Source organism: Ctenopharyngodon idella, chromosome 4 (genome assembly GCF_019924925.1).
Source record: "Ctenopharyngodon idella isolate HZGC_01 chromosome 4, HZGC01, whole genome shotgun sequence".
Taxonomy (NCBI): Eukaryota; Metazoa; Chordata; class Actinopteri; order Cypriniformes; family Xenocyprididae; genus Ctenopharyngodon; species Ctenopharyngodon idella.
This window is the reverse complement of record NC_067223.1, coordinates 29,935,721-29,947,049: the sequence shown is the minus strand read 5'-3', so window position 1 is coordinate 29,947,049 and position 11,329 is coordinate 29,935,721. Positions and strand designations below refer to the sequence as shown.

General features: G+C 37.1%; 1 protein-coding gene across 4 annotated transcripts in view; it reads left to right on the top strand.

Moving 5' to 3' along the window:
• The first annotated feature begins 521 nt into the window (after positions 1-521).
• The window catches only part of brd1a (bromodomain containing 1a), a 29,270-nt gene continuing 18,462 nt past the window's right edge, over positions 522-11,329 (top strand). For 2 of the 4 annotated variants that reach the window (XM_051890135.1, XM_051890134.1), the window contains exons 1-7: positions 525-867; positions 1,469-2,819; positions 3,883-4,039; positions 4,145-4,276; positions 4,376-4,504; positions 7,046-7,358; positions 7,860-8,099. In XM_051890135.1, coding sequence (XP_051746095.1) covers positions 1,486-2,819; positions 3,883-4,039; positions 4,145-4,276; positions 4,376-4,504; positions 7,046-7,358; positions 7,860-8,099 — 2,305 coding nt within the window. In that variant the 5' untranslated portion in view covers positions 525-867; positions 1,469-1,485. Of the gene's footprint in view, positions 868-1,468; positions 2,820-3,882; positions 4,040-4,144; positions 4,277-4,375; positions 4,505-7,045; positions 7,359-7,859; positions 8,100-11,329 lie in introns of all 4 variants that reach the window. The other 2 variants (XM_051890137.1, XM_051890136.1) reach the window with 2 other exon arrangements.

Genomic DNA, 11,329 nt, shown 5'->3' with positions numbered 1-11,329 from the left:
GACCCGAGGGTCTCTCTCAGGGGCAGCCAGGCACCAGAAGGGGTGGGGCAAAACACCAGAACATTTGATATTTAAATATGTTTAGGACGGTGGTCAAAACGTGGTATTTTTCTGTTTTTTTTGCTGATAGATACTCTATTGTCCTTAACCAGCTTTTTATTAATGTATATTTCCTGTTTGCAATTAAGTGATAAAAATGCATGTATAAATATGTTGGGATTTTTTGTTGAAACAATTAAAAATGCATAACATTACAAACAATAATCCTTGTTATATTATAAATTAAGAAAACAAATAGTTCAAATACAAAACAGTAGTATAAACTCAAATGAATAAAACTAAGTCACATGTTTTATGATCAACCTTCCTTGCGCTTTCTTTCTTTGGGGATTTAGAAAGAAAATGTTATAGATAAAAAATAATTTTAAAAAGTTGTCTGGAAACAGAACCAAATGAAAGAAGTACATTTTCCTTTATGAAATATAATGTTCATAACAATGAAGTAATGTTGACTAGCCTGTGCCCTATAGTACGTCATGACGTAGTGCGTTGCGGGTGGGACGTCTATTCGTAGTGAACCATCCGCATTGTTGTTGGTTGCAGGCGCAGAGTCGTATCACAGCTCGTTGCAGGAAAGGAAACGATACTGCCTTTGAATGGCAATTAAACCAGTGATTTTCCTAGTGAATATTAGTCCAGTACTATAGTCCTGGCGGCCGCTGTGGATAAGGTTTTGCAGCACTCCAGATTTATCCATGCAGAACTAAATCAGTGGCCTTTGGATGAGAACATTGTGTACGGAATTACTGCAGGCCATCTCGCCATCGCTTTAGAAAGCTGCTCCTCTCTTTATCCAACAGATCAGAGGTAATATGATCCTTAAATATCGGTCAATGTTTTTCGATTTGCAGGGGTGCACCTGTTTTATAATGCACGGGGTTATAAAGCAATAAGGTTTGAATGTGCATCTTTTATGGTGTCTCAAAACATAAGGAAATGCCTACCTAGACAGCATTTTAGGGGATCATAGGCGATCCCCAAACGTGGCCCTTATGTTCAAAAAGGAAAAAATTGTTTGCAATGCACATATAATGAACAAAATGTTTTGAATCGTACATTTGTCTCTGATCTCGTCTGTAATGCCCGAAAATGTTTCGATTGGAATTGCCTCTACAATAGTAATCAATGTTCTCTTGTAGCACCATAATAATACCGTGGTAAAACCTTAGTATAATTAGAAATACATTGCGCTTCACTGTCGTGGTATACATTAAAATTATCATGGTATCTGATACTATCATTGTACTATGGTAACAATAAGTTTGAATAACTTCCTCCTTGATGACATGGATACGTTTTTTTAGAAGCAGTCAAGTAAATAAGAATGGTTTGACTTGAGGCATGCATCTACATCTAATTCAGCTGCACTGTTGTATTAGGGATAACAGTAGTTGTTCTCTATTTTCAGTTTTGTAAGGATCCCAAATGAAAAGAAAATCTCTGCCTCACAAAGTATCCACCCCCCAGCGGCTGCCTTCTCCAAACCGCGAAACACTGACTTACGCTCAGGCCCAGAGGATGGTGGAACTAGAAGTCAATGGCCGGCTACACCGGATCAGCATCTTTGACAAGCTCGACATCATCACGGATGAGGATCCCATGGCACAGGAAATTATAGAGTGCACCAGCAATAAGGAGAATGCTGAAAAACACCAGCAGGTTTTGGTACGTTCTGCACGCCTCAGAAACAACCAGCAGAAAAAGAACGCTGCTGTCACCGCACAAAAGGCTTTGGTACAAGACTGCACCCTTCCTGAGCCCAAATTCCGCACAGTGGATTACAATCTCCCAGCAATCCCACGCAGACCTTCTACATACTACAAGTATGAGGAGAAAACATTAGAAGAGCTGAATGAGGAAGTGGAGTATGATATGGACGAAGAAGACTATGCCTGGCTTGAGATAGTCAATGAGAAAAGAAAGTGTGAAGGTCTTAACCAGGTTTCCCCCAATGCCTTCGAATTCCTTCTTGACCGTTTTGAAAAAGAATCATTCTTAGAGAGTCAGGGCCAACAGAACCTCCAGTCCTTAATCGATGAAGATGCTGTTTGCTGCATATGTATGGATGGAGATTGCATGGACAGCAACGCCATTCTTTTCTGTGATATGTGCAACCTAGCTGTTCATCAGGATTGTTATGGTGTTCCGTATATTCCAGAGGGCCAGTGGCTTTGCCGACATTGTCTGCAGTCCCCTACACAACCCGCTAACTGCATCCTCTGCCCTAACAAGGGAGGAGCGGTCAAAAAGACGGAAGATGACCGATGGGGTCATGTGGTTTGTGCTTTATGGGTTCCAGAGGTTGGGTTCTCCAATACGGTCTTCATTGAGCCCATCGATGGTGTTGCAAACATCCCGCCTGCTCGATGGAAGCTTACCTGCTACCTCTGTAAAGAAAAAGGTGTTGGGGCTTGTATCCAGTGCCACAAAGCCAACTGCTACACCGCTTTCCATGTCAGCTGTGCGCAGAAGGCCGGTCTGTTTATGAAAATGGAGCCTATTAAAGAGTTGACTGACTCAGGTGTACCCACCTTCTCAGTAAAAAAGACAGCCTACTGTGGGGCCCACACCCCAAACGGCTCCGTTAAAAGGCCGCTTACAATATATAATGACACTAAGACAAACAACAGTCTTTGTCAGTCAGTGGACAAAAAGAGCAGCAGGATAGGATTAAAAAAGCAGAAGAGACTTAAAAACAATGAGGTAGATGTTGTAGCCCCAATTCCATCTGTGTCTGTACCCAGTTTTTCATCTGAAAGGTATGTTTGAATCTGTTGATTTTGCAAAAGTTTGAGATATCAGACCATTTTAAAGGGTTAGTTCACCCAGAAATGAAAATTCTGTCATCATTTACTCACCCTCATTTCGTTCCAAACCTGTAAGACTTTTGTTTATCTTCGGAACACAAATGAAGATTTTTTTTTAATAAAATTTGAGAACTTTCTGTTCCTCCATAGACAGCTACGCAACTAATATAATAAGTTCATAAAGAGATCATAAAACTAATCCATATGAATTGAGTGGTTTAGTCCAAATTTTCTGAAGAGACATGATCACTTTATATGATGAACAGTTTAAATTTAGGCTTTTATTCACATATAAACATACATCAACTCATAAATCAGTTGTGGTAAACGGAAGCTCAAACATGTTTGCTTGACACGTGCTATGCGAGAACCAATGAGGTTAATTCTCGTGTGTTACACAGCGCATTTGTGCTTCCACGAGAGGTTTGTTCTCGCGCATCAAGTAGGTTCGGTTGAGCTTTTGTTTATTTTCGCTGATCTATGTTTATATGTGAATAAAAGCCTATATTCAATCTGTTCATCATATAAAGTGATCGCATCTCTTCAGAAAATTTGGACTAAACCACTCAATTCATATGGATTAGTTTTATGATCTCTTTATGAACTTTTTGAAGCATCAAATTGGTAATTGCATAGCTGTCAATAGAGGGAGAGAAATAGCTCAGGTTTCAGTAAAAATGTCTTCATTTGTGTTCCAAAGATGAACAAAAGTCTCATGGGTTTGGAACAACATGAGGGAGAGTAAATGATGACAGAATGACAGAATTTTTGGGTGAACTATCCCTTTAAGCCATTTCAGTGCAAATATCAAAATATATATATATATATATGTTAGATATGTTAGTATATCACCAAAAGGCTACAAAAAAATTCCGCAACACCATATTATTTTACAATGATTGTGCAAAATTAAAATGATGCTTTTTTTTTTTTTTTTTTAAGCAATAGTTACAAGATCAGATTGTGAGATTGTTTGAAATATTTCATTTCATTGTTCACTGTCATTCTCCTACAGGTTAAACACAATCCTCAATCAAGTTTCTTTACAGAAGAAGGCGGCATTTGGGGAACTTATCTTGAACTATTGGACCCTAAAAAGACAATCAAGAAATGGAGTGCCACTCAACAGACGCCTCCAAACTAGCCTACATTCCCAGAAAAACACACAGCCGGTAAATATCGGCTTATGCAGCGTTACTAAGCACTTGAAAATGGTGATGTAAATTTTTGAATTTTAATAATAGTTTATTTAAAACTATAAAACATTGTACTGACAGAAACAGTCAGAGGAGGAGACTCGAGCATTGAAGGAGCAGCTGAAGGAGTGGCAACGGTTGAGACATGACCTTGAGCGAGCGCGACTCCTGCTGGAGCTGATTAGGAAGAGAGAGAAACTTAAGAGAGAGGAGGTATGAGAACAGTATGGTCAAGATAAGCATTTGTATTGCTAATGTTTACTGTTTGCATGTACGTGTTCTTTGATGATGACTCTTGTGATTCTGTTGCAGATAATGCTTCAGCAGACTTTAATGGAGTTCCAACTCACTCCTTTCACAGTCCTTTTGAGGGCTGTGCTTGATCAGTTACAGGAGAAAGACCAGGCACGCATTTTTGCAGAGCCTGTCAGCATTAAAGAGGTTGGTCTGTAGTTTCCTTAACTTTAAAATAAGTCAGAAGGCATTTCACTATGTATACAGTGTCTACATATTAAAATGTATCAAATACTTTTTGTGTGACTTAAGTGTCTCCAAAAAATGTCAAAGCAAATGCAAATTTTAAAGAAATGTACTTTAAAGAAACAGCATAAGCACGCTTTTCAAGCAAAACATTTGCTTGGTAAATTTTTCAAGCAAAATCAGGGTGCACAATATATATCAGGTAAAAGGAGAGAAATGTGAATTGTAACTTAATAACAACAGCTCCTATATTAATAGCTTTAAATAATGAATAGTTGTCTAATAAAGAGTCTATGACCCATGATAAATTAAGCTAAATTAATGCATTGAAAGCCAGCTTTTCTTTACCAACGTATCAAAATTATAAAAAAAAATAATAGCACACACGTGAACAACATGAACAATTGTGCGAGGTCAGAGACACAGCATAAAAGTCAGTGGGTCATGATCCGGATACACAACAAATGTTTAGTATGTAAATTAATAATACAGTGAACCATATATACTGGAAGGTATCAATCTAGCTGCAATTAAGACCAGGAATGACCAAACATTTGAAACAGATTAATCGTATCCAACATTAAAGTATTAAGTATTTGTTTAATGGCATATTTTTACTAAGTACTGTGAATGAAGGCCAGTATCACAGATACTGATACTAATGCTGATACTGATGTCTCCATTTTATTTTATTTTTTTGATTTCTGGAGAAAATGAGTAATTATAGCTTTCAGCAATATAGTATAATTGTATTTATTTATAATTTATTATCAATTACAGAACATAAAAAGCAACTTAAGTGAACGTAAAACAATATTCACATAAACACATAAACTGTCACATTTAGTTGTTTTTTATACATTGTGTTTGATGTTTCTATCTCTGTTTAAACTCTGTGTCAGCTCTCTCTGTTTTAATGAGAGCTGTAAGTTCATTTTTTTCACTTCCCAAAGCTAATAAATTATTTCTTCTCCAAGCTGATAAATAATAGAAGTACTAAAATTACTGTTAAAACATTTATCAGTGTTTTTATGTGAGGATCGATTCTCTCGATACAACATCAGTATCTCAAGTATTAATATTTCCACACTTACACTTAATCATTGAGACAATCATGTTACTTACATGGTCATCATGACCCGACTTGGCTTGCCACGTTTGGTCATCCTGCATATGGATATGGGTATCACATGTTGCATCGAACTTGAATTTTGTTGGTTCTTTAATATTGCATTAACAGGCCATGAATCCCTTTTTTCAGTTTCAATTCATAGTTTTCATTTGATGTCACACCCTTAAAGGAACGCCCACCTGGAGGGCAAAACAAGGCTTTCCTCCATTGCCCGCCAATCATTTCTACCAGGTTTGTAGTAAGATCAAATGTAGTAAGACAGTGATATTAAAAGACCAAATTCAATATACATTACTTCATTATGCATACTTTGTACAGGCAAACAAATGAACTCAGAATATTAATGCAACACAAGGTTTCTCGTTAAGTGTTTTTTCCATCGAAAACCATTATAAAGAAAACGCACTGCGTTCATATTCTGGGCTCATCTGCTCGCCTGTGTATAGTATGCATCATCAAAAAGGGTTAAACTGAATTTGATCTTTTAATATCACTGTTTTAGTACATTAAGGCACTTTAAGGGTGGGTTGCACTAAGGATTCTTTAGCCTGGCTTCTTTAGTTACATGGCTGTTTTGCCCTCCAGGGCTCCACGACATTCACGTGACTGAAAACTATGAATAATTCTCAGTGCAGTTTTAAAAATTGCTTTTTAAAAAAGTGGGCATGGTAAGCTGCGACATGAAGGGGGAAGAAGGGAGACAGACAGCACATCAACAGCTTTTGATTCAGTCAGTTTTGTTTCGATCTCTTTAGCTGTTTCCATCCATTCCATTTTAGGATATCGCATACAAAACGCTGGATGGAAATGCCAAGATGCACATAAATTCTAAAAATATGGATTAAAAAAAAAAACGTATGCGCTCAATTAAGGTGAATACATTTTTATCCAATAAGACGACATGCACATAAACTATAATGAAAACACATTAACAGAAAACAAACTGACTTTGTTACTTTGTGGATGTGATTGGATAACTGAGCTAACCAGTGGACCAGTTTCATTGCACAGCATCTCAAATGTTCTTTCTTTCATTTGCATTTATTTTTGAGCTTTTAACACTCTGAAACACACTGACATAGTGCATGATGAAATCTATTCACAAGTAGTGGTGTACCGTTGCCACTTTATCCTTTACTGATCTGATTCTGATAACTTAATTCTGCAAATCAGCCCATAGGCCTACCTGATTTTTGAGCACATACAAAATTTAATGATGATTCCTCTATTGATCTATGACTTGAAAATACAGGTAATAGGTAATTATGAGTTGATGAAAATACAGTGTTTAGGATTATTTTATGTGAAGAGGCTTGAGTCATTTATCACTGATCAGAATTTCACCCTTATTTTGTTTGTGTTGCTCACAGGTGCCTGACTATATGGACCACATCATACACCCAATGGATTTTTCCACCATGAGCAAACGCATTGATGCACAAGGCTACAAATATCTGGATGAATTTGAAGCAGACTTCAATCTCATTATTGAAAACTGCATGAAGTACAATGGAAAGGATACATTCTTCTACAGGGCAGCTGTTAGATTGAGAGACCAGGGTGGAGCTGTGCTCAGGAAAACTCGTCGAGATGTTCAGAGAATCGGCTTTGATTTTGAAACTGGCATGCACCTTCTTGAACAACCCAAGATTGAGCCATCTGCACCTTTCTCCTGGGAAGATGGTAAATGCACAAAACTATACTAGTATACTGGTACAAAGTTTTTGTGTCCATCAGCCACAGTGACAATTTGTGCTTGTGACAATTCATCTGTAGCCACAATGGTATCTCAATATCAAAATGATGTGAACCTGCATGTAAAAGGGAACTGCTCGTGAACATAAAGCAAACTAAACTCAATGCACCTTATGTGAAGGTGTGAGATAATTTGAGGTGTTTACATGTAAAACAAAATGTGGATACACACACCCACTGTTTTTCTTTTCTGTTTTTCAAAATATAGCAAAAGAAGTGTATTTTATTCAAGCTTATGTCCTTGTGTCTAAGCAATGGCATTTTTTGAACAAATGTCACTCTTAGATGTACTGACTGGTATTGGTCAATTTAGTGCTTCCTCGAAACTAAGAATCAGAACCATTAAATTCCTTGCAGTTCCCATCCCTACATTTTAACAAATCAATCAGAAAAATAGGCTTTAACAAACAATTCTACTTCCTCTTTCAGTGGACCGTTTATTGGTTCCAGCCAACCGGGAGCACATGTCATTTGAAGAGCAGTTGAGGGAGCTACTGGAAAAGTTGGATCTAACTACAGCAATGAAATCTAGCCCGTCACGGAGCAGACGACTGAAGCTTCTTAAGAAAATCATCAGTGATGTGAGGATGGAGCTGAGTATGAGGAGAGCACTTCCTGCTGTTGAACTGAAGAATGCTGAGGAACAAGCTGGCCATATCCTTCAAAAAGGTTTGTTTGAAAAATCTTGGTGTAAATGTTTTCTTGCTATTAACCAGTTGAACATTTGTCAAAGCCAGCATTGTGGGCAACACCTTGACATATCACCATTGTCCCAAGTTCGAGTCTCAGCTTTTCTGATCCCAACCCCCTCTCCTCTATACAATTGTCCTGTCCAATAAAAGCTAAAAATGCCCCAAAATATACTTAATCAAACAAAGAAACAAACAACTTCTTGTTTGTATCCAGATGGGTTAATACTTTTCTAATCAACCAGATGTAGGGCTTGGCGATATGGCAAAAAAATAAAATCTCGTTTTTTTTTTTTGTTTGTTTTTTTTTCCAGAACAATTGACCGATTGAGGATTTCGATTTCGTTTTTTTTTTTTTTTTTTTTTTTTACTCTTTAAATAGTCAACTTAAAAACTTAAGGGTTAGTTCACCCAAAAATGAAAATAATGTCATTTATTACTCACCCTCATGTCGTTCCACACCCGTAAGACCTTTGTTAATCTTCGGAACACAAATTAAGATATTTTTGTTGAAATCCGATGGCTCAGTGAGGCCTCCATAGCCAGCAATGACATTTCCTTTCCCAAGATCCATTAATGTACTAAAAACATATTTCAATCAGCGTGTCGAATCAGCGGTTCGGAGCAGAAAAGTCACGTGATTTCAGCAGTTTGGAGGTTTGACGCGATCTAAATCATGATTCGATACGCTGATTCATAACGCTCCGAAGCTTCCTGAAGCAGTGTTTTGAAATTGGCCATCACTATATAAGTCATTATTTTGTTTTTTTGGCGCACCAAAAATATTCTCGTCACTTTATAATATTAATATTGAACCACCGTACACACATGAACTGATTTAAATATGTTTTTAGTACATTAATGGATCTTGAGAGAGGAAATGTCATTGCTGGCTATGGAGGCCTCAAAGAGCAATCGGATTTCAACAAAAATATCTTAATTTGTGTTCTGAAGATGAACGAAGGTCTTATGGGTGTGGAACGGCATGAGGGTGAGTAATAATTGACATTATTTTCATTTTTGGGTGAACTAACCCTTTAAGTGATCAACATGGTGTAAATGTAAAACAATTTGTTAAATATCTTTGCAGAAATATGCCTGAAATATGAAGGCAAATGTTGTACAAACTTATCTTAAACACATCCTATATACTCAGAAGTAATATAAAATAAGAAAATGCTAAATATTTCTTAGCCAAAAAGTAATAGCAATAAATAACACCAGTAATAGGCTATTATTAACAGCAAATGCTTTGTAAAAACAGAAAACAACAGCAGCTTTCAGCCTGTCACCATCATGCAAACATGAAATATCAAACAGGTTTACAGGTTTTTGCATTCCATTGCGCTATTTGTCCTATTGTTTTTATGTTTGGCGGACATGTTTAGATGTTGCACTTGTGTCTCGCGTCTTTTGCTGCGTCTCACCCATGAAACGGCATTCTAAAAACACGGCGGTCAATTAAAAAAAAAAAAAAAAAAAAAACAACTCGCGTTTAATAACTTTGCCTTTTTTTTTTCATTCCACTGCCTGCGTCTCATTTTTATAACGCAATAACGCATTTCTGAATGAACAGCCGCTTAAGAATAGTGATGTGTTCTACGTTCATAGAGCGTCACCTGAGAGCGGTTAATCAGGCGCGCCGGCGCCATCATGAGGTCGGATCATTTTCTTCTCCTAATACGGTTATCATTGCTTGTATTGTCAACATGTCCAATTGTAACGTTTTAACGTTTTTGGAACATTTTTATTCAAAATCGCGATTTCTCGATTTAAAAAATAATAAAATCGAGGCAAAACGTTAAATTCGAATTAATCGGAAAAATCACCCAGCCATAACCAGATGTATAATTTTTCACCTTGTATTTCAATGGTTCCCAACCCTGGTCTTGAAGTTCACACTGGAGAACACTTAATGTTTTGTATGTTTCCTTTATCATTCTTATTCAACTCATTTGTAGAGACTCCAAGACCTTGTATGAACCACCTGTTAGCCCAAAAACGGAATCCAACAGCATGGATGAACGTATTCTGCTTGCAGGTCTTTTTCTTGAGTTTCTGTAAAGTACATGTAATTTTTAGCTACGCGTTTAATCTTGCTCCAGTTTCTAATGATTAAAAAATGCAGACTGAGATTATTATTAATTTTAGTTTTGTTTTTAACTTAGATAATTGATTATGCCAATATTCCCATTTCAATTATTTGTTCATTAGGGACCCGATGTTAAACCACTGTACAACATAATATAATTTTATATATATATCATGTGGCATGTGACGGTATCAAATTCTCATATTGCGATTAATTGCTGAAGCTTTTATCACGGTATACTGTACAGGTGCTGGTCATATAATTAGAATATCGTGAACAAGTTCATTTTTTTATTGTAAATTATTTAAAAAAATGAAACTTTCATATATTCTAGATTCCCTACATGTAAAGTAAAACATTTCAAAAGTTTTTTTTTTTTTAATTTGTTGATTAGAGCGTACAGCTAATGAAAGTCCAAAATCCAGTATCTCAAAATATTAGAATATTTACATTTGAGTTTCATTAAATGACCATCCCTACAGTATAAATTCCGGGTATCTCTTGTTCTTTGAAACCACACTAATGGGGAAGACTGCTGACTTGGCAATGGTCCAGGAGACAATCATTGACACCCTCCACAAAGAGAGTAAGTCACAGAAGGTCATTACTGAATGGGGTGGCTGTTTACAGAGTGATGTATCAAAGCATATTAAATGCAAAGTTGACTGGAAGGAAGAAATTGGGTAGGCAAAGGTGCACAAGCAACAGGGATGACCGCAAGCTTGAGAATACTGTCAAGTAAAGCCGATTCAAACACTTGGGAGAGCTTCACAATGAGTAGAATGAAGCTGGAGTCAGCGCATCAAGAGTCACCACACTCAGACATCTTCAGGAAAAGGACTACCAAGCCACTTCTGAACCAGAGACAACGTCAGAAGCATCTTACCTGGGCTAAGGAGAAAAAGAACTGGACAGTGAACAGTGGTCGAAAATCCTCTTTTCAGATAAAAGTAAATTTTGCATTTCATGTTGAAATCATGGTCCCAGAGTCTGAAGGAAGACTGGAGAGGCACAGAATCCAAGCTGCTTGAAGTCTAGTGTGAAGTTTCTGAAGTCAGTAATGATTTGGGGGGGCCGTGACGTCTGCTGGTGTTGGTCCATTGTGTTTTATCAAGTGC